The sequence below is a fragment of the Phyllobates terribilis genome, unplaced genomic scaffold, assembly GCF_046119375.1.
Source record: "Phyllobates terribilis strain yellow unplaced genomic scaffold, ASM4611937v1 Scaffold_7__3_contigs__length_470593459, whole genome shotgun sequence".
NCBI classification, from domain to species: domain Eukaryota; kingdom Metazoa; phylum Chordata; class Amphibia; order Anura; family Dendrobatidae; genus Phyllobates; species Phyllobates terribilis.
This window is the reverse complement of record NW_027362767.1, coordinates 467544242-467569424: the sequence shown is the minus strand read 5'-3', so window position 1 is coordinate 467569424 and position 25183 is coordinate 467544242. Positions and strand designations below refer to the sequence as shown.

At 41.6% G+C, this 25183-nt stretch overlaps 1 protein-coding gene across 2 annotated transcripts in view; it reads right to left on the bottom strand.

Annotated features, from left to right (window-relative positions):
- Positions 1-24422, bottom strand: part of LOC141155329 (protocadherin-20-like) — a 125227-nt gene extending 100805 nt beyond the window's left edge. Inside the window, exons 1-2 of one of the 2 annotated variants that reach the window (XM_073642204.1) lie at positions 24300-24422; positions 23991-24151 (exon numbers count right to left, since the gene is read on the bottom strand). In XM_073642204.1, coding sequence (XP_073498305.1) covers positions 23991-24005 — 15 coding nt within the window. In that variant the 5' untranslated portion in view covers positions 24006-24151; positions 24300-24422. Of the gene's footprint in view, positions 1-23990; positions 24152-24264 lie in introns of both variants that reach the window. The other variant, XM_073642203.1, reaches the window with a different exon arrangement.
- Positions 24423-25183: the final 761 nt, after the last annotated feature.

Sequence of the window (25183 nt, the reverse complement as noted above, 5' to 3'; positions counted from 1 at the left end):
AGCTCTATATACAGCACAGTGAGTATCTGTAGTCCTATATACAGGCACAGTGAGTATCTGTAGTCCTATATACAGCACAGTGAGTATCTGTAGCCCTATATACAGCACAGTGAGTATCTGTAGCTCTATATACAGCACAGTGAGTATCTGTAGCCCTATATACAGCACAGTGAGTATCTGTAGCCCTATATACAGGCACAGTGAGTATCTGTAGCCCTATATAGAGGCACAGTGAGTATCTGTAGCCCTATATACAGGCACAGTGAGTATCTGTAGTCCTATATACAGGCACAGTGAGTATCTGTAGCCCTATATACAGCACAGTGAGTATCTGTAGCCCTATATACAGGCACAGTGAGTATCTGTAGCCCTATATAGAGGCACAGTGAGTATCTGTAGCTCTATATACAGCACAGTGAGTATCTGTAGCTCTATATACAGCACAGTGAGTATCTGTTCTATATACAGGCACAGTGAGTATTTGTAGTCCTATATACAGGCACAGTGAGTATCTTTAGCCCTATATACAGCACAGTGAGTATCTGTAGTCCTATATACAGCACAGTGAGAATCTGTAGTCCTATATACAGGCACAGTGAGTATCTGTAGCTCTATATACAGCACAGTGAGTATCTGTAGCCCTATATACAGGCACAGTGAGTATGTGTAGCTCTATATACAGGCACAGTGAGTATCTGTAGCCCTATATACAGGCACAGTGAGTATCTGTAGCCCTATATACAGGCACAGTGAGGATCTGTAGTCCTATATACAGCACAGTGAGTATCTGTAGCTCTATATACAGCACAGTGAGTATCTGTAGCCCTATATACAGCACAGTGAGTATCTGTAGCTCTATATACAGGCACAGTGAGTATCTGTAGCTCTACATACAGCACAGTGAGTATCTGTAGCCCTATATACAGGCACAGTGAGTATCTGTAGCCCTATATACAGGCACAGTGAGTATCTGTAGTCCTATATACAGGCACAGTGAGTATCTGTAGCTCTATATACAGGCACAGTGAGTATCTGTAGACCTATATACAGGCACAGTGAGTATCTGTAGTCCTATATACAGGCACAGTGAGTATCTGTAGCTCTATATACAGGCACAGTGAGTATCTGTAGACCTATATACAGGCACAGTGAGTATCTGTAGCTCTATATACAGGCACAGTGAGTATCTGTAGCCCTATATACAGCACAGTGAGTATCTGTAGCCCTATATACAGCACAGTGAGTATCTGTAGCCCTATATACAGCACAGTGAGTATCTGTAGCTCTATATACAGCACAGTGAGTATCTGTAGCCCTATATACAGGCACAGTGAGTATCTGTAGCCCTATATACAGCACAGTCAGTATCTGTAGCTCTATATACAGCACAGTGAGTATCTGTAGCCCTATATATAGCACAGTGAGTATCTGTAGCCCTATATACAGGCACAGTGAGTATCTGTAGCTCTATATACAGGCACAGTGAGTATCTGTAGCCCTATATACAGCACAGTGAGTATCTGTAGCCCTATATACAGGCACAGTGAGTATCTGTAGTCCTATATACACGCACAGTGAGTATCTGTAGTCCTATATACAGGCACAGTGAGTATCTGTAGCTCTATATACAGCACAGTGAGTATCTGTAGTCCTATATACAGCACAGTGAGTATCTGTAGTCCTATATACAGGCACAGTGAGTATCTGTAGCTCTATATACAGCACAGTGAGTATCTGTAGCACTATATACAGGCACAGTGAGTATCTGTAGCCCTATATACAGCACAGTGAGTATCTGTAGCCCTATATACAGGCACAGTGAGTATCTGTAGCCCTATATACAGGCACAGTGAGTATCTGTAGCCCTATATACAGGCACAGTGAGTATCTGTACCCTATATACAGGCACAGTGAGTATCTGTAGCTCTATATACAGGCACAGTGAGTATCTGTAGCTCTATATACAGGCACAGTGAGTATCTGTAGCCCTATATACAGCACAGTGAGTATCTGTAGTCCTATATACAGCACAGTGAGTATCTGTAGTCCTATATACAGGCACAGTGAGTATCTGTAACCCTATGTACAGCACAGTGAGTATCTGTAGCCCTATATACAGGCACAGTGAGTATCTGTAGCTCTATATACAGCACAGTGAGTATCTGTAGCTCTGTATACAGCACAGTGAGTATCTGTAGCTCTATATACAGCACAGTGAGTATCTGTAGCTCTATATACAGCACAGTGAGTATCTGTAGCCCTATATACAGGCACAGTGAGTATCTGTAGTCCTATATACAGGCACAGTGAGTATCTGTAGCCCTATATACAGCACAGTGAGTATCTGTAGCCCTATATACAGGCACAGTGAGTATCTGTAGCCCTATATAGAGGCACAGTGAGTATCTGTAGCTCTATATACAGCACAGTGAGTATCTGTAGCTCTATATACAGCACAGTGAGTATCTGTTCTATATACAGGCACAGTGAGTATTTGTAGTCCTATATACAGGCACAGTGAGTATCTGTAGCTCTATATACAGCACAGTGAGTATCTGTAGCTCTATATACAGCACAGTGAGAATCTGTAGTCCTATATACAGGCACAGTGAGTATCTGTAGCTCTATATACAGCACAGTGAGTATCTGTAGCCCTATATACAGGCACAGTGAGTATCTGTAGCTCTATATACAGGCACAGTGAGTATCTGTAGCCCTATATACAGGCACAGTGAGTATCTGTAGCCCTATATACAGGCACAGTGAGGATCTGTAGTCCTATATACAGCACAGTGAGTATCTGTAGCCCTATATACAGCACAGTGAGTATCTGTAGCCCTATATACAGCACAGTGAGTATCTGTAGCTCTATATACAGCACAGTGAGTATCTGTAGCCCTATATACAGCACAGTGAGTATCTGTAGTCCTATATACAGCACAGTGAGTATCTGTAGCTCTATATACAGGCACAGTGAGTATCTGTAGCCCTATATACAGGCAAAGTGAGGATCTGTAGTCCTATATACAGCACAGTGAGTATCTGTAGCCCTATATACAGCACAGTGAGTATCTGTAGCCCTATATACAGGCACAGTGAGTATCTGTAGCTCTATATACAGCACAGTGAGTATCTGTAGCTCTATATACAGCACAGTGAGTATCTGTTCTATATACAGGCACAGTGAGTATTTGTAGTCCTATATACAGGCACAGTGAGTATCTTTAGCTCTATATACAGCACAGTGAGGATCTGTAGTCCTATATACAGCACAGTGAGTATCTGTAGCTCTATATACAGGCACAGTGAGTATCTGTAGCCCTATATACAGCACAGTGAGTATCTGTAGCCCTATATACAGCACAGTGAGTATCTGTAGCCCTATATACAGCACAGTGAATATCTATAGTCCTATATACAGGCACAGTGAGTATCTGTAGCCCTATATACAGGCACAGTGAGTATCTGTAGCTCTATATACAGCACAGTGAGTATCTGTAGCCCTATATACAGCACAGTGAGTATCTGTAGCCCTATATACAGCACAGTGAGTATCTGTAGCCCTATATACAGCACAGTGAGTATCTGTAGTCCTATATACAGCACAGTGAGTATCTGTAGCCCTATATACAGCACAGTGAGTATCTGTAGCTCTATATACAGGCACAGTGAGTATCTGTAGCTCTATATACAGCACAGTGAGTATCTGTAGCTCTATATACAGGCACAGTGAGTATCTGTAGCTCTATATACAGGCACAGTGAGTATCTGTAGCTCTATATACAGGCACAGTGAGTATCTGTAGTCCTATATGCAGGCACAGTGAGTATCTTTAGCCCTATATACAGCACAGTGAGTATCTGTAGCTCTATATACAGGCACAGTGAGTATCTGTAGCCCTATATACAGGCACAGTGAGTATCTGTAGCTCTATATACAGCACAGTGAGTATCTGTATTCCTATATACAGGCACAGTGAGTATCTCTAGCCCTATATACAGCACAGTGAGTATCTGTAGCCCTATATACAGGCACAGTGAGTATCTGTATTCCTATATACAGCACAGTGAGTATCTGTAGCTCTATATACAGCACAGTGAGTATCTGTAGCTCTATATACAGCACAGTGAGTATCTGTAGCTCTATATACAGCACAGTGAGTATCTGTAGCTCTATATACAGGCACAGTGAGTATCTGGAGCTCTATATACAGCACAGTGAGTATCTGTAGCTCTATATACAGGCACAGTGAGTATCTGTAGCCCTATATACAGCACAGTGAGTATCTGTAGCTCTATATACAGCACAGTGAGTATCTGTAGTCCTATATACAGGCACAGTGAGTATCTGTAGCCCTATATACAGCACAGTGAGTATCTGTAGCTCTATATACAGCACAGTGAGTATCTGTAGCTCTATATACAGCACAGTGAGTATCTGTAGCTCTATATACAGCACAGTGAGTATCTGTAGTCCTATATACAGGCACAGTGAGTATCTGTAGCTCTATATACAGCACAGTGAGTATCTGTAGTCCTATATACAGGCACAGTGAGTATCTGTAGCTCTATATACAGCACAGTGAGTATCTGTAGCCCTATATACAGCACAGTGAGTATCTGTAGCTCTATATACAGCACAGTGAGTATCTGTAGCCCTATATACAGCACAGTGAGTATCTGTAGCTCTATATACAGCACAGTGAGTATCTGTAGCCCTATATACAGGCACAGTGAGTATCTGTAGCTCTATATACAGCACAGTGAGTATCTGTAGCTCTATATACAGCACAGTGAGTATCTGTAGCTCTATATACAGCACAGTGAGTATCTGTAGCTCTATATACAGCACAGTGAGTATCTGTAGCTCTATATACAGGCACAGTGAGTATCTGTAGCCCTATATACAGCACAGTGAGTATCTGTAGCCCTATATACAGCACAGTGAGTATCTGTAGCCCTATATACAGCACAGTGAATATCTATAGTCCTATATACAGGCACAGTGAGTATCTGTAACTCTATATACAGGCACAGTGAGTATCTGTAGTCCTATATACAGGCTCAGTGAGTATCTGTAGCCCTATATACAGCACAGTGAGTATCTGTAGCCCTATATACAGGCACAGTGAGTATCTGTAGCTCTATATACAGCACAGTGAGTATCTGTAGCTCTATATACAGCACAGTGAGTATCTGTAGCTCTATATACAGCACAGTGAGTATCTGTAGCTCTATATACAGCACAGTGAGTATCTGTAGTCCTATATACAGCACAGTGAGTATCTGTAGCTCTATATACAGCACAGTGAGTATCTGTAGCTCTATATACAGCACACTGAGTATCTGTAGCTCTATATACAGGCACAGTGAGTATCTGGAGCTCTATATACAGCACAGTGAGTATCTGTAGTCCTATATACAGCACAGTGAGTATCTGTAGCTCTATATACAGCACAGTGAGTATCTGTAGTCCTATATACAGCACAGTGAGTATCTGTAGCCCTATATACAGCACAGTGAGTATCTGTAGCTCTATATACAGCACAGTGAGTATCTGTAGCTCTATATACAGCACAGTGAGTATCTGTAGCTCTATATACAGGCACAGTGAGTATCTGTAGTCCTATATACAGCACAGTGAGTATCTGTAGCTCTATATACAGCACAGTGAGTATCTGTGATCCTATATACAGGCACAGTGAGTATCTGTAGCTCTATATACAGGCACAGTGAGTATCTGGAGCTCTATATACAGCACAGTGAGTATCTGTAGTCCTATATACAGCACAGTGAGTATCTGTAGCCCTATATACAGCACAGTGAGTATCTGTAGCTCTATATACAGCACAGTGAGTATCTGTAGCTCTATATACAGCACAGTGAGTATCTGTAGCTCTATATACAGGCACAGTGAGTATCTGTAGACCTATATACAGGCACAGTGAGTATCTGTAGCTCTATATACAGCACAGTGAGTATCTGTGATCCTATATACAGGCACAGTGAGTATCTGTAGCTCTATATACAGGCACAGTGAGTATCTGTAGCTCTATATACAGCACAGTGAGTATCTGTAGTCCTATATACAGCACAGTGAGTATCTGTAGCTCTATATACAGGCACAGTGAGTATCTGTAGCTCTATATACAGCACAGTGAGTATCTGTAGTCCTATATACAGCACAGTGAGTATCTGTAGCTCTATATACAGGCACAGTGAGTATCTGTAGCCCTATATACAGCACAGTGAGTATCTGTAGCTCTATATACAGCACAGTGAGTATCTGTAGCTCTATATACAGCACAGTGAGTATCTGTAGCCCTATATACAGGCACAGTGAGTATCTGTTCTATATACAGCACAGTGAGTATCTGTAGCTCTATATACAGCACAGTGAGTATCTGTAGCTCTATATACAGGCACAGTGAGTATCTGTAGCTCTATATACAGCACAGTGAGTATCTGTAGCTCTATATACAGGCACAGTGAGTATCTGTAGCCCTATATACAGGCACAGTGAGTATCTGTAGCTCTATATACAGCACAGTGAGTATCTGTAGTCCTATATACAGCACAGTGAGTATCTGTAGCCCTATATACAGGCACAGTGAGTATCTGTAGCCCTATATACAGCAGAGCGAGTATCTGTAGCCTTATATACAGCACAGTGAGTATCTGTAGCCCTATATACAGCACAGTGAATATCTGTAGCCCTATATACAGGCACAGCGAGTATCTGTAGCCCTATATACAGGCACAGTGAGTATCTGTAGCTCTATATACAGCACAGTGAGTATCTGTAGCCCTATATACAGCACAGTGAGTATCTGTAGCCCTATATACAGCACAGTGAGTATCTGTAGCCTTATATACAGCACAGTGAGTATCTGTAGCCCTATATACAGCACAGTGAGTATCTGTAGCCCTATATACAGGCACAGTGAGTATCTGTAGCCCTATATACAGGCACAGTGAGTATCTGTAGCCCTATATACAGGCACAGTGAGTATCTGTAGCTCTATATACAGGCATAGTGAGTATCTGTAGCCCTATATACAGCACAGTGAGTATCTGTATCCCTATATACAGGCACAGTGAGTATCTGTAGTCCTATATACAGGCACAGTGAGTATCTGTAGCTCTATATACAGCACAGTGAGTATCTGTAGCTCTATATACAGCACAGTGAGTATCTGTAGTCCTATATACAGCACAGTGAGTATCTGTAGCCCTATATACAGCACAGTGAGTATCTGTAGCTCTATATACAGTCACAGTGAGTATCTGTAGCCCTATATACAGGCACAGTGAGTATCTGTAGTCCTATATACAGCACAGTGAGTATCTGTAGCCCTATATACAGCACAGTGAGTATCTGTAGCTCTATATACAGTCACAGTGAGTATCTGTAGCTCTATATACAGCACAGTGAGTATCTGTAGCCCTATATACAGGCACAGTGAGTATCTGTAGCTCTATATACAGGCACAGTGAGTATCTGTAGCCCTATATACAGCACAGTGAGTATCTGTAGCTCTATATACAGGCACAGTGAGTATCTGTAGTCCTATATACAGCACATTGAGTATCTGTAGTCCTATATACAGCACAGTGAGTATCTGTAGTCCTATATACAGGCACAGTGAGTATCTGTAGCTCTATATACAGCACAGTGAGTATCTGTAGCACTATATACAGGCACAGTGAGTATCTGTAGCCCTATATACAGCACAGTGAGTATCTGTAGCCCTATATACAGGCACAGTGAGTATCTGTAGCCCTATATACAGGCACAGTGAGTATCTGTAGCCCTATATACAGGCACAGTGAGTATCTGTACCCTATATACAGGCACAGTGAGTATCTGTAGCTCTATATACAGGCACAGTGAGTATCTGTAGCCCTATATACAGGCACAGTGAGTATCTGTAGCTCTATATACAGGCACAGTGAGTATCTGTAGCTCTATATACAGGCACAGTGAGTATCTGTAGCCCTATATACAGCACAGTGAGTATCTGTAGTCCTATATACAGCACAGTGAGTATCTGTAGTCCTATATACAGGCACAGTGAGTATCTGTAACCCTATGTACAGCACAGTGAGTATCTGTAGCCCTATATACAGGCACAGTGAGTATCTGTAGCTCTATATACAGGCACAGTGAGTATCTGTAGCTCTATATACAGGCACAGTGAGTATCTGTAGTCCTATATACAGGCACAGTGAGTATCTGTAGCTCTATATACAGGCACAGTGAGTATCTGTAGCCCTATATACAGCACAGTGAGTATCTGTAGCTCTATATACAGCACAGTGAGTATCTGTTCTATATACAGGCACAGTGAGTATTTGTAGTCCTATATACAGGCACAGTGAGTATCTTTAGCCCTATATACAGCACAGTGAGTATCTGTAGCTCTATATACAGCACAGTGAGTATCTGTAGTCCTATATACAGCACAGTGAGAATCTGTAGTCCTATATACAGGCACAGTGAGTATCTGTAGCTCTATATACAGCACAGTGAGTATCTGTAGCCCTATATACAGGCACAGTGAGGATCTGTAGTCCTATATACAGCACAGTGAGTATCTGTAGCTCTATATACAGGCACAGTGAGTATCTGTAGCCCTATATACAGCACAGTGAGTATCTGTAGCCCTATATACAGCACAGTGAGTATCTGTAGCCCTATATACAGCACAGTGAATATCTATAGTCCTATATACAGGCACAGTGAGTATCTGTAGCCCTATATACAGGCACAGTGAGTATCTGTAGCTCTATATACAGCACAGTGAGTATCTGTAGCCCTATATACAGCACAGTGAGTATCTGTAGCCCTATATACAGCACAGTGAGTATCTGTAGCCCTATATACAGCACAGTGAGTATCTGTAGTCCTATATACAGCACAGTGAGTATCTGTAGCCCTATATACAGCACAGTGAGTATCTGTAGCTCTATATACAGGCCAGTGAGTATCTGTAGCTCTATATACAGCACAGTGAGTATCTGTAGCTCTATATACAGGCACAGTGAGTATCTGTAGTCCTATATACAGGCACAGTGAGTATCTGTAGTCCTATATACAGGCACAGTGAGTATCTGTAGCTCTATATACAGGCACAGTGAGTATCTGTAGCCCTATATACAGCACAGTGAGTATCTGTAGCTCTATATACAGCACAGTGAGTATCTGTAGCTCTATATACAGGCACAGTGAGTATCTGTAGTCCTATATACAGGCACAGTGAGTATCTGTAGCTCTATATACAGCACAGTGAGTATCTGTAGCTCTATATACAGCACAGTGAGTATCTGTAGCTCTATATACAGGCACAGTGAGTATCTGTAGTCCTATATACAGGCACAGTGAGTATCTGTAGCTCTATATACAGGCACAGTGAGTATCTGTAGCCCTATATACAGCACAGTGAGTATCTGTAGTCCTATATACAGGCACAGTGAGTATCTTTAGCCCTATATACAGCACAGTGAGTATCTGTAGCTCTATATACAGGCACAGTGAGTATCTGTAGCCCTATATACAGCACAGTGAGTATCTGTAGCTCTATATACAGGCACAGTGAGTATCTGTAGCTCTATATACAGCACAGTGAGTATCTGTAGCTCTATATACAGCACAGTGAGTATCTGTAGCTCTATATACAGCACAGTGAGTATCTGTAGCTCTATATACAGGCACAGTGAGTATCTGTAGCCCTATATACAGGCACAGTGAGTATCTGTAGCTCTATATACAGGCACAGTGAGTATCTGTAGCCCTATATACAGCACAGTGAGTATCTGTAGTCCTATATACAGGCACAGTGAGTATCTTTAGCCCTATATACAGCACAGTGAGTATCTGTAGCTCTATATACAGGCACAGTGAGTATCTGTAGCTCTATATACAGCACAGTGAGTATCTGTAGCTCTATATACAGCACAGTGAGTATCTGTAGCCCTATATACAGGCACAGTGAGTATCTGTAGCTCTATATACAGCACAGTGAGTATCTGTAGCTCTATATACAGGCACAGTGAGTATCTGGAGCTCTATATACAGCACAGTGAGTATCTGTAGCTCTATATACAGGCACAGTGAGTATCTGTAGCCCTATATACAGCACAGTGAGTATCTGTAGCTCTATATACAGCACAGTGAGTATCTGTAGTCCTATATACAGGCACAGTGAGTATCTGTAGCCCTATATACAGCACAGTGAGTATCTGTAGCTCTATATACAGCACAGTGAGTATCTGTAGCTCTATATACAGCACAGTGAGTATCTGTAGCTCTATATAAAGCACAGTGAATATCTGTAGTCCTATATACAGGCACAGTGAGTATCTGTAGCCCTATATACAGCACAGTGAGTATCTGTAGCTCTATATACAGCACAGTGAGTATCTGTAGTCCTATATACAGACACAGTGAGTATCTGTAGCCCTATATACAGCACAGTGAGTATCTGTAGCTCTATATACAGCACAGTGAGTATCTGTAGCTCTATATACAGCACAGTGAGTATCTGTAGCTCTATATACAGGCACAGTGAGTATCTGTAGCCCTATATACAGCACAGTGAGTATCTGTAGCCCTATATACAGCACAGTGAGTATCTGTAGCCCTATATACAGCACAGTGAATATCTATAGTCCTATATACAGGCACAGTGAGTATCTGTAACTCTATATACAGGCACAGTGAGTATCTGTAGTCCTATATACAGGCTCAGTGAGTATCTGTAGCCCTATATACAGCACAGTGAGTATCTGTAGCCCTATATACAGGCACAGTGAGTATCTGTAGCTCTATATACAGCACAGTGAGTATCTGTAGCTCTATATACAGCACAGTGAGTATCTGTAGCTCTATATACAGCACAGTGAGTATCTGTAGCTCTATATACAGCACAGTGAGTATCTGTAGTCCTATATACAGCACAGTGAGTATCTGTAGCTCTATATACAGCACAGTGAGTATCTGTAGCTCTATATACAGCACAGTGAGTATCTGTAGCTCTATATACAGGCACAGTGAGTATCTGTAGTCCTATATACAGCACAGTGAGTATCTGGAGATCTATATACAGCACAGTGAGTATCTGTAGTCCTATATACAGCACAGTGAGTATCTGTAGTCCTATATACAGCACAGTGAGTATCTGTAGCTCTATATACAGCACAGTGAGTATCTGTAGCTCTATATACAGCACAGTGAGTATCTGTAGCTCTATATACAGGCACAGTGAGTATCTGGAGATCTATATACAGCACAGTGAGTATCTGTAGTCCTATATACAGCACAGTGAGTATCTGGAGATCTATATACAGCACAGTGAGTATCTGTAGCCCTATATACAGCACAGTGAGTATCTGTAGCTCTATATACAGCACAGTGAGTATCTGTAGCTCTATATACAGCACAGTGAGTATCTGTAGCTCTATATACAGGCACAGTGAGTATCTGTAGCCCTATATACAGGCACAGTGAGTATCTGTAGCTCTATATACAGCACAGTGAGTATCTGTGATCCTATATACAGGCACAGTGAGTATCTGTAGCTCTATATACAGCACAGTGAGTATCTGTAGCTCTATATACAGGCACAGTGAGTATCTGTAGCTCTATATACAGCACAGTGAGTATCTGTAGCTCTATATACAGCACAGTGAGTATCTGTAGCTCTATATACAGCACAGTGAGTATCTGTAGCCCTATATACAACACAGTGAGTATCTGTAGCTCTATATACAGCACAGTGAGTATCTGTAGTCCTATATACAGCACAGTGAGTATCTGTAGCCCTATATACAGCACAGTGAGTATCTGTAGCTCTATATACAGCACAGTGAGTATCTGTAGCTCTATATACAGCACAGTGAGTATCTGTAGCTCTATATACAGGCACAGTGAGTATCTGTAGCTCTATATACAGGCACAGTGAGTATCTGTAGCTCTATATACAGCACAGTGAGTATCTGTAGCTCTATATACAGCACAGTGAGTATCTGTAGCTCTATATACAGCACAGTGAGTATCTGTAGCTCTATATACAGGCACAGTGAGTATTTGTAGCTCTATATACAGCACAGTGAGTATCTGTAGCTCTATATACAGGCACAGTGAGTATCTGTAGTCCTATATACAGCACAGTGAGTATCTGTAGCTCTATATACAGCACAGTGAGTATCTGTAGTCCTATATACAGCACAGTGAGTATCTGTAGCTCTATATACAGCACAGTGAGTATCTGTAGCTCTATATACAGCACAGTGAGTATCTGTAGCTCTATATACAGCACAGTGAGTATCTGTAGCTCTATATACAGCACAGTGAGTATCTGTAGCTCTATATACAGCACAGTGAGTATCTGTAGCTCTATATACAGGCACAGTGAGTATCTGTAGTCCTATATACAGCACAGTGAGTATCTGTAGCCCTATATACAGCACAGTGAGTATCTGTAGCTCTATATACAGCACAGTGAGTATCTGTAGCTCTATATACAGCACAGTGAGTATCTGTAGCTCTATATACAGGCACAGTGAGTATCTGTAGCTCTATATACAGGCACAGTGAGTATCTGTAGCCCTATATACAGCACAGTGAGTATCTGTAGTCCTATATACAGCACAGTGAGTATCTGTAGCTCTATATACAGGCACAGTGAGTATCTGTAGCTCTATATACAGGCACAGTGAGTATCTGTATTCCTATATACAGCACAGTGAGTATCTGTAGCTCTATATACAGCACAGTGAGTATCTGTTGTCCTATATACAGCACAGTGAGTATCTGTAGCTCTATATACAGGCACAGTGAGTATCTGTTCTATATACAGCACAGTGAGTATCTGTAGCCCTATATACAGCACAGTGAGTATCTGTAGCCCTATATACAGCACAGTGAGTATCTGTAGCTCTATATACAGCACAGTGAGTATCTGTAGCTCTATATACAGCACAGTGAGTATCTGTAGCCCTATATACAGGCCCAGTGAGTATCTGTTCTATATACAGCACAGTGAGTATCTGTAGCTCTATATACAGGCACAGTGAGTATCTGTAGCTCTATATACAGCACAGTGAGTATCTGTAGCTCTATATACAGGCACAGTGAGTATCTGTAGCCCTATATACAGGCCCAGTGAGTATCTGTTCTATATACAGCACAGTGAGTATCTGTAGCTCTATATACAGGCACAGTGAGTATCTGTAGCTCTATATACAGCACAGTGAGTATCTGTAGCTCTATATACAGGCACAGTGAGTATCTGTAGCCCTATATACAGGCACAGTGAGTATCTGTAGCTCTATATACAGCACAGTGAGTATCTGTAGCCCTATATACAGGCACAGTGAGTATCTGTAGCCCTATATACAGCACAGCGAGTATCTGTAGCCTTATATACAGCACAGTGAGTATCTGTAGCCCTATATACAGCACAGTGAGTATCTGTAGCTCTATATACAGCACAGTGAGTATCTGTAGCTCTATATACAGCACAGTGAGTATCTGTAGTCCTATATACAGCACAGTGAGTATCTGTAGCCCTATATACAGGCACAGTGAGTATCTGTAGCTCTATATACAGCACAGTGAGTATCTGTAGTCCTATATACAGGCACAGTGAGTATCTGTAGTCCTATATACAGCACAGTGAGTATCTGTAGCCCTATATACAGGCACAGTGAGTATCTGTAGCCCTATATACAGCACAGCGAGTATCTGTAGCCTTATATACAGCACAGTGAGTATCTGTAGCCCTATATACAGCACAGTGAGTATCTGTAGCTCTATATACAGCACAGTGAGTATCTGTAGCCCTATATACAGGCACAGTGAATATCTGTAGCCCTATATACAGGCACAGCGAGTATCTGTAGCTCTATATACAGGCACAGTGAATATCTGTAGCCCTATATACAGGCACAGCGAGTATCTGTAGCCCTATATACAGCACAGTGAGTATCTGTAGCCCTATATACAGCACAGTGAGTATCTGTAGCCCTATATACAGCACAGTGAGTATCTGTAGCCTTATATACAGCACAGTGAGTATCTGTAGCTCTATATACAGGCACAGTGAGTATCTGTAGCCCTATATACAGGCACAGTGAGTATCTGTAGCTCTATATACAGGCATAGTGAGTATCTGTAGCCCTATATACAGCATAGTGAGTATCTGTAGCTCTATATACAGGCACAGTGAGTATCTGTAGCCCTATATACAGCACAGTGAGTATCTGTATCCCTATATACAGGCACAGTGAGTATCTGTAGCTCTATATACAGGCACAGTGAGTATCTGTAGCTCTATATACAGCACAGTGAGTATCTGTAGCTCTATATACAGCACAGTGAGTATCTGTAGTCCTATATACAGCACAGTGAGTATCTGTAGCCCTATATACAGCACAGTGAGTATCTGTAGCTCTATATACAGTCACAGTGAGTATCTGTAGCCCTATATACAGGCACAGTGAGTATCTGTAGTCCTATATACAGCACAGTGAGTATCTGTAGCCCTATATACAGCACAGTGAGTATCTGTAGCTCTATATACAGTCACAGTGAGTATCTGTAGCTCTATATACAGCACAGTGAGTATCTGTAGCCCTATATACAGGCACAGTGAGTATCTGTAGCTCTATATACAGGCACAGTGAGTATCTGTAGCCCTATATACAGCACAGTGAGTATCTGTAGCTCTATATACAGGCACAGTGAGTATCTGTAGCCCTATATACAGCACAGTGAGTATCTGTAGCTCTATATACAGCACAGTGAGTATCTGTAGCTCTATATACAGCACAGTGAGTATCTGTAGCTCTATATACAGGCACAGTGAGTATCTGTAGCTCTATATACAGCACAGTGAGTATCTGTAGCTCTATATACAGCACAGTGAGTATCTGTAGCTCTATATACAGCACAGTGAGTATCTGTAGCCCTATATACAGGCACAGTGAGTATCTGTAGCCCTATATACAGCACAGTGAGTATCTGTAGCTCTATATACAGGCACAGTGAGTATCTGTAGCTCTATATACAGGCACAGTGAGTATCTGTAGCTCTATATACAGGCACAGTGAGTATCTGTAGCTCTATATACAGGCACAGTGAGTATCTGTAGCTCTATATACAGGCACAGTGAGTATCTGTAGCCCTATATACAGGCACAGTGAGTATCTGTAGCTCTATATACAGGCACAGTGAGTATCTGTATTCCTATATACAGGCACAGTGAGTATCTGTAGCTCTATATACAGGCACAGTGAGTATCTGTAGCTCTATATACAGCACAGTGAGTATCTGTAGCTCTATATACAGGCACAGTGAGTATCAGTAGCTCTATATACAGGCACAGTGAGTATCTGTAGCCCTATATACAGGCACAGTGAGTATCTGTAGCTCTATATACAGCACAGTGAGTATCTGTAGCTCTATATACAGGCACAGTGAGTATCTGTAGTCCTATATACAGGCACAGTGAGTATCTGTAGCTCTATATACAGGCACAGTGAGTATCTGTAGCTCTATATACAGGCACAGTGAGTATCTGTAGCTCTATATACAGGCACAGTGAGTATCTGTAGTCCTATATACAGGCACAGTGAGTATCTGTATTCCTATATACAGGCACAGTGAGTATCTGTAGCTCTATATACAGCACAGTGAGTATCTGTAGCTCTATATACAGGCACAGTGAGTATCTGTAGTCCTATATACAGGCACAGTGAGTATCTGTAGCTCTATATACAGGCACAGTGAGTATCTGTAGCTCTATATACAGCACAGTGAGTATCTGTAGCTCTATATACAGCACAGTGAGTATCTGTAGCTCTATATACAGGCACAGTGAGTATCTGTAGCTCTATATACAGCACAGTGAGTATCTGTAGCTCTATATACAGCACAGTGAGTATCTGTAGCTCTATATACAGGCACAGTGAGTATCTGTATTCCTATATACAGGCACAGTGAGTATCTGTAGCCCTATATACAGGCACAGTGAGTATCTGTAGCTCTATATACAGCACAGTGAGTATCTGTAGCTCTATATACAGCACAGTGAGTATCTGTAGCTCTATATACAGGCACAGTGAGTATCTGTAGCTCTATATACAGGCACAATGAGTATCTGTAGCCCTATATACAGGCACAGTGAGTATCTGTAGCTCTATATACAGGCACAGTGAGTATCTGTAGTCCTATATACAGGCACAGTGAGTATCTGTAGCTCTATATACAGCACAGTGAGTATCTGTAGCCCTATATACAGCACAGTGAGTATCTGTAGCCCTATATACAGGCACAGTGAGTATCTGTAGCTCTATATACAGGCACAGTGAGTATCTGTAGTCCTATATACAGCACAGTGAGTATCTGTAGCTCTATATACAGGCACAGTGAGTATCTGTAGCTCTATATACAGGCACAGTGAGTATCTGTAGCCCTATATACAGGCACAGTGAGTATCTGTAGCTCTATATACAGCACAGTGAGTATCTGTAGCCCTATATACAGGCACAGTGAGTATCTGTAGCCCTATATACAGCACAGTGAGTATCTGTAGCTCTATATACAGGCACAGTGAGTATCTGTAGCTCTATATACAGCACAGTGAGTATCTGTAGCCCTATATACAGGCACAGTGAGTATCTGTAGCCCTATATACAGGCACAGTGAGTATCTGTAGCTCTATATACAGGCACAGTGAGTATCTGTAGCCCTATATACAGGCACAGTGAGTATCTGTAGTCCTATATACAGCACAGTGAGTATCTGTAGCTCTATATACAGGCACAGTGAGTATCTGTAGCTCTATATACAGCACAGTGAGTATCTGTAGCTCTATATACAGGCACAGTGAGTATCTGTATTCCTATATACAGGCACAGTGAGTATCTGTAGCCCTATATACAGGCACAGTGAGTATCTGTAGCCCTATATACAGGCACAGTGAGTATCTGTAGCTCTATATACAGCACAGTGAGTATCTGTAGCTCTATATACAGCACAGTGAGTATCTGTAGCTCTATATACAGCACAGTGAGTATCTGTAGCTCTATATACAGGCACAGTGAGTATCTGTAGCTCTATATACAGGCACAGTGAGTATCTGTAGCCTTATATACAGCACAGTGAGTATCTGTAGCCCTATATACAGGCACAGTGAGTATCTGTAGCCCTATATACAGGCACAGTGAGTATCTGTAGCCTTATATACAGCACAGTGAGTATCTGTAGCCCTATATACAGTACAGTGAGTATCTGTAGCCCTATATACAGCACAGTGAGTATCTGTAGCCCTATATACAGGCACAGTGAGTATCTGTAGCCCTATATACAGCACAGTGAGTATCTGTAGCCCTATATACAGCACAGTGAGTATCTGTAGCCCTATATACAGCACAGTGAGTATCTGTAGCCTTATATACAGCACAGTGAGTATCTGTAGCCCTATATACAGGCACAGTGAGTATCTGTAGCCCTATATACAGGCACAGTGAGTATCTGTAGTCCTATATACAGCACAGTGAGTATCTGTAGCTCTATATACAGCACAGTGAGTATCTGTAGTCCTATATACAGCACAGTGAGTATATGTAGCCCTATATACAGGCACAGTGAGTATCTGTAGCCCTATATACAGGCACAGTGAGTATCTGTAGTCCTATATACAGCACAGTGAGTATCTGTAGTCGTATATACAGCACAGTGAGTATCTGTAGCTCTATATACAGGCACAGTGAGTATCTGTAGCTCTATATACAGGCACAGTGAGTATCTGTAGTCCTATATACAGCACAGTGAGTATCTGTAGTCCTATATACAGCACAGTGAGTATCTGTAGTCCTATATACAGGCACAGTGAGTATCTGTAGTCCTATATACAGCACAGTGAGTATCTGTAGCCCTATATACAGGCACAGTGAGTATCTGTAGTCCTATATACAGCACAGTGAGTATCTGTAGTCCTATATACAGCACAGTGAGTATCTGTAGCCCTATATACAGGCACAGTGAGTATCTGTAGTCCTATATACAGCACAGTGAGTATCTGTAGTCCTATATACAGCACAGTGAGTATCTGTAGCCCTATATACAGGCACAGTGAGTATCTGTAGTCCTATATACAGCACAGTGAGTATCTGTAGTCCTATATACAGCACAGTGAGTATATGTAGTCCTATATACAGGCACAGTGAGTATCTGTAGCTCTATATACAGCACAGTGAGTATCTGTAGTCCTATATACAGCACAGTGAGTATCTGTAGTCCTATATACAGCACAATGAGTATCTGTAGCTCTATATACAGGCACAGTGAGTATCTGTAGCCCTATATACAGCACAGTGAGTATCTGTAGCTCTATATACAGGCACAGTGAGTATCTGTAGCTCTATATACAGCACAGTGAGTATCTGTAGCTCTATATACAGGCACAGTGAGTATCTGTAGCTCTATATACAGCACAGTGAGTATCTGTAGCTCTATATACAGGCACAGTGAGTATCTGTAGCCCTATATACAGCACAGTGAGTATCTGTAGCTCTATATACAGGCACAGTGAGTATCTGTAGCTCTATATACAGGCACAGTGAGTATCTGTAGCTCTATATACAGCACAGTGAGTATCTGTAGTCCTATATACAGGCACAGTGAGTATCTGTAGCTCTATATACAGGCACAGTGAGTATCTGTAGTCCTATATACAGCACAGTGAGTATCTGTAGCCCTATATACAGGCACAGTGAGTATCTGTAGCTCTATATACAGCACAGTGAGTATCTGTAGCCCTATATACAGCACAGTGAGTATCTGTAGCTCTATATACAGCACAGTGAGTATCTGTAGCTCTATATACAGCACAGTGAGTATCTGTAGCTCTATATACAGGCACAGTGAGTATCTGGAGCTCTATATACAGGCACAGTGAGTACATGTAGTCCTATATACAGCACAGTGAGTATCTGTAGCTCTATATACAGCACAGTGAGTATCTGTAGTCCTATATACAGGCACAGTGAGTATCTGTAGCTCTATATACAGGCACAGTGAGTATATGTAGTCCTATATACAGGCACAGTGAGTATCTGTAGCTCTATATACAGCACAGTGAGTATCTGTAGCCCTATATACAGCACAGTGAGTATCTGTAGCTCTATATACAGCACAGTGAGTATCTGTAGCCCTATATACAGCACAGTGAGTATCTGTAGCTCTATATACAGCACAGTGAGTATCTGTAGCCCTATATACAGGCACAGTGAGTATCTGTAGCTCTATATACAGCACAGTGAGTATCTGTAGCTCTATATACAGCACAGTGAGTATCTGTAGCCCTATATACAGCACAGTGAGTATCTGTAGCTCTATATACAGCACAGTGAGTATCTGTAGCCCTATATACAGGCACAGTGAGTATCTGTAGCTCTATATACAGGCACAGTGAGTATCTGTAGCCCTATATACAGGCACAGTGAGTATCTGTAGCTCTATATACAGCACAGTGAGTATCTGTAGCTCTATATACAGCACAGTGAGTATCTGTAGCCCTATATACAGGCACAGTGAGTATCTGTAGCTCTATATACAGCACAGTGAGTATCTGTAGCCCTATATACAGCACAGTGAGTATCTGTAGCTCTATATACAGGCACAGTGAGTATATGTAGTCCTATATACAGGCACAGTGAGTATCTGTAGTCCTATATACAGGCACAGTGAGTATCTGTAGCCCTATATACAGCACAGTGAGTATCTGTAGCTCTATATACAGGCACAGTGAGTATCTGTAGCCCTATATACAGCACAGTGAGTATCTGTAGCTCTATATACAGCACAGTGAGTATATGTAGTCCTATATACAGGCACAGTGAGTATCTGTAGTCCTATATACAGGCATAGTGAGTATCTGTAGCCCTATATATAGCACAGTGAGTATCTGTAGCTCTATATACAGCACAGTGAGTATCTGTAGCTCTATATACAGCACAGTGAGTATCTGTAGTCCTATATACAGCACAGTGAGTATCTGTAGCTCTATATACAGCACAGTGAGTATCTGTAGCTCTATATACAGCACAGTGAGTATCTGTAGCTCTATATACAGCACAGTGAGTATCTGTAGCTCTATATACAGGCACAGTGAGTATCTGTAGCCCTATATACAGCACAGTGAGTATCTGTAGCTCTATATACAGCACAGTGAGTATCTGTAGCTCTATATACAGCACAGTGAGTATATGTAGTCCTATATACAGCACAGTGAGTATCTGTAGCTCTATATACAGGCACAGTGAGTATCTGTAGCTCTATATACAGCACAGTGAGTATCTGTAGCTCTATATACAGGCACAGTGAGTATCTGTAGCTCTATATACAGCACAGTGAGTATCTGTAGCCCTATATACAGCACAGTGAGTATCTGTAGTCCTATATACAGGCACAGTGAGTATCTGTAGTCCTATATACAGGCACAGTGAGTATCTGTAGCTCTATATACAGCACAGTGAGTATCTGTAGCCCTATATACAGGCACAGTGAGTATCTGTAGTCCTATATACAGCACAGTGAGTATCTGTAGCCCTATATACAGGCACAGTGAGTATCTGTAGCTCTATATACTGGCACAGTGAGTATCTGTAGCTCTATATACAGCACAGTGAGTATCTGTAGCTGTATATACAGCACAGTGAGTATCTGTAGCCCTATATACAGGCACAGTGAGTATCTGTAGTCCTATATACAGCACAGTGAGTATCTGTAGCCCTATATACAGGCACAGTGAGTATCTGTAGCTCTATATACAGGCACAGTGAGTATCTGTAGCTCTATATACAGGCACAGTGAGTATCTGTAGCTCTATATACAGGCACAGTGAGTATCTGTAGTCCTATATACAGCACAGTGAGTATCTGTAGCCCTATATACAGGCACAGTGAGTATCTGTAGCTCTATATACAGGCACAGTGAGTATCTGTAGCTCTATATACAGGCACAGTGAGTATCTGTAGCTCTATATACAGGCACAGTGAGTATCTGTAGCTCTATATACTGGCACAGTGAGTATCTGTAGCTCTATATACAGCACAGTGAGTATCTGTAGCTCTATATACAGCACAGTGAGTATATGTAGTCCTATATACAGCACAGTGAGTATCTGTAGCTCTATATACAGCACAGTGAGTATATGTAGTCCTATATACAGCACAGTGAGTATCTGTAGCTCTATATACAGCACAGTGAGTATCTGTAGCTCTATATACAGCACAGTGAGTATATGTAGTCCTATATACAGCACAGTGAGTATCTGTAGCTCTATATACAGGCACAGTGAGTATCTGTAGCTCTATATACAGGCACAGTGAGTATCTGTAGCTCTATATACAGCACAGTGAGTATCTGTAGCCCTATATACAGCACAGTGAGTATCTGTAGTCCTATATACAGGCACAGTGAGTATCTGTAGCTCTATATACAGCACAGTGAGTATCTGTAGCTCTATATACAGGCACAGTGAGTATCTGTAGCTCTATATACAGGCACAGTGAGTACATGTAGTCCTATATACAGGCACAGTGAGTATCTGTAGCTCTATATACAGGCACAGTGAGTACATGTAGTCCTATATACAGGCACAGTGAGTATCTGTAGCTCTATATACAGCACAGTGAGTATCTGTAGCTCTATATACAGGCACAGTGAGTATCTGTAGCTCTATATACAGCACAGTGAGTATCTGTAGCTCTATATACAGCACAGTGAGTATCTGTAGCTCTATATACAGGCACAGTGAGTATCTGTAGCTCTATATACAGCACAGTGAGTATCTGTAGCTCTATATACAGCACAGTGAGTATCTGTAGCTCTATATACAGCACAGTGAGTATCTGTAGCTCTATATACAGCACAGTGAGTATCTGTAGCTCTATATACAGGCACAGTGAGTATCTGTAGCTCTATATACAGGCACAGTGAGTACATGTAGTCCTATATACAGGCACAGTGAGTATCTGTAGCTCTATATACAGCACAGTGAGTATATGTAGTCCTATATACAGGCACAGTGAGTACATGTAGTCCTATATACAGGCACAGTGAGTATCTGTAGCTCTATATACAGGCCACTGACTGATTACAAGATTGTAGACACCTGTGATGCTAATTAGTGGACACAACTTGATTTAACATGTCCCTTTTGTCACATTATTTTCAGGGGTCCCATCATTTCTGTCCAGGCCGATTTCATGAGTTTAATTTTTTTTTATTCTGTGGAAGCAGAAAAGCAATGTCTGACCTTCATCTGTTCATTTTCATAGATTTTTAATTTATTATTACTTTTGTCAGATTCAGGTTATTTCTGTGACCATTGTGGGTTTTTCTTTCATTAAACGAGGGGAACCAACAATTTTGACCACGTTTGTGTATGTTGTATCCTGATGCTTGTAGTAACTGAGCTTTAAGTGTCCCCTTTGAAGTTCAAGAGACACTAGTTCTTCGAATGTGTCAATGGAAATTATTATATATCAAAGTAAAGGATTGGCCCCATCAGAGGCCCCCGGGACAAGGTAAAAGCAATAACCAATGATACAGAGGAATAGGAAGAGATATAGCCGAGTAATAGTACATATTGTACAGGAGGATACAGAGGTGTAAGTGTACATATAGTACATATTGTACAGGAGGATACAGAGGTGTAAGAGTACATATAGTACATATTGTACAGGAGGATACAGAGGTGTAAGAGTACATATAGTACATATTGTACAGGAGGATACAGAGGTGTAAGTGTACATATAGTACATATTGTACAGGAGGATACAGAGGTGTAAGTGTACATATAGTACATATTGTACAGGAGGATACAGAGGTGTAAGTGTACATATAGTACATATTGTACAGGAGGATACAGAGGTGTAAGTGTACATATAGTACATATTGTACAGGAGGATACAGAGGTGTAAGTGTACATATAGTACATATTGTACAGGAGGATACAGAGGTGTAAGTGTACATATAGTACATATTGTACAGGAGGATACAGAGGTGTAAGAGTACATATAGTACATATTGTACAGGAGGATACAGAGGTGTAAGTGTACATATAGTACATATTGTACAGGAGGATACAGAGGTGTAAGAGTACATATAGTACATATTGTACAGGAGGATACAGAGGTGTAAGTGTACATATAGTACATATTGTACAGGAGGATACAGAGGTGTAAGTGTACATATAGTACATATTGTACAGGAGGATACAGAGGTGTAAGAGTACATATAGTACATATTGTACAAGAGGATACAGAGGTGTAAGTGTACATATAGTACATATTGTACAGGAGGATACAGAGGTGTAAGAGTACATATAGTACATATTGTACAGGAGGATACAGAGGTGTAAGTGTACATATAGTACATATTGTACAGGAGGATACAGAGGTGTAAGTGTACATATAGTACATATTGTACAGGAGGATACAGAGGTGTAAGTGTACATATAGTACATATTGTACAGGAGGATACAGAGGTGTAAGTGTACATATAGTACATATTGTACAGGAGGATACAGAGGTGTAAGTGTACATATAGTACATATTGTACAGGAGGATACAAAGGTGTGGTAGTCCATATTGCAGAGGTACTGAGTATAGGACCAATGCTTGTGACTGTTTCTGCAATGTCATCTAATACAGGGCTGTTAATCTCCTGCACCGAGGTTATCATAAAAGAGAAGGGGCCCCACATAATCAAGTAGGGACCACACAATTCTCAGCGGACACCTGGACCGCGCTCCCTATTGTTAAACCCCATGAGAGCTGGAACTCCACGGATGTCGCTGAGCTGCCACTCAGGGCTACATGGTTTCTGCACTGTTCTAGCCCCCCACATTGGGATGACACAGAAGTATACCAGCAGTCCTATGTAAAAGCGTAGCTGTCTCTGCAGTGTCTGCCTACCTGTATGTAGTGCATGGTGTCAGCAGCTGGGAGGATGAGCCCCTCGGTTGCTTTCCTGAAGTTCTTCTGCCTGTGGAACTTTCCTGCAGCTGTGAGTGCTCTTGGGTGCGGTCAGACCCGTCCCCTCATCATTGTGCTCTGGATTCCTGGTCCTTTGTAGCCTGCAGTAATTATACAGCAGCAGGTATGTGCGTGAGGTTAGAAACAAATCTCCACCCTCCAGCTGAACCCGTCCCTTATACAAAGCCGATATCCAGAAATACAATGTCCTCACCAACCAGGACACCGGGCGTGTGATCCAATAATTACATGCTATGACGTGGGCGCCATGGGTCGTCAGGATAAGGTGTCAGTCCTAGGTCACTGGCTCCAATCCCTTCTGGTTATAAAGGTCTCATGATGACAACATGATCATATTATATCCAGTAATCTGCAGGGAAATCGGAAACAAGTATTCAACCAGCCTGCAGCTCCCCCGCAGGGGAAATGAGGCATTACACTCTGACAACTGACACCAATGCAAGGACATGTCAGGTCTGTGTATAAGGTTACGGACCCACTATCAGTATCCGGTCAGTATTTTTTCTCAGGAGTGGGTGCCAAAACCAGGAGTGGGTGATAAATGCAGAATTGGTGACTTGTTTCTATTATACCTTTTCTCTGATTGTTCCTCACCTGGTTTTGGCTCCAACTCCTGAGAAAAATACTGACTGAATATTGACTGTGACGACACAGTTTATAATCTTAATTAGCCAGACTATTAGATTTGTTAGGCCAAGAGAAATACATTATTGTGCTTGTGCTGACTTGTAAATATATGTGTGTTTCTGTGGCTGGTCAAAAAGGACAGACCAGTATTTCTATAACCCTGAATGTTGTCTTCTATTGGTCTGTGAACAATGATGTATGTTACTATGCTAATTGCTTATTATACTAAGCTAGCTAGTTTATTTACAAGAGCCCCCTGCTATACCAACTATGTAAATTGATTAAATTCACAAACAATGACACCTGAGCCCTGTGAATAATACCCTCCCTAATCCTTGACCTGTGGATGTGTACTTAAAAGGACACATGCCTCTGTAGCAGGCAGACTTTACAAGGAGAATCAAAGATCAGAGACTCTCTCAGACCATCAGCTTGGAAGCATGGCTTTAACCAAAGAGACACAGATTTGGATTCTACATGATATT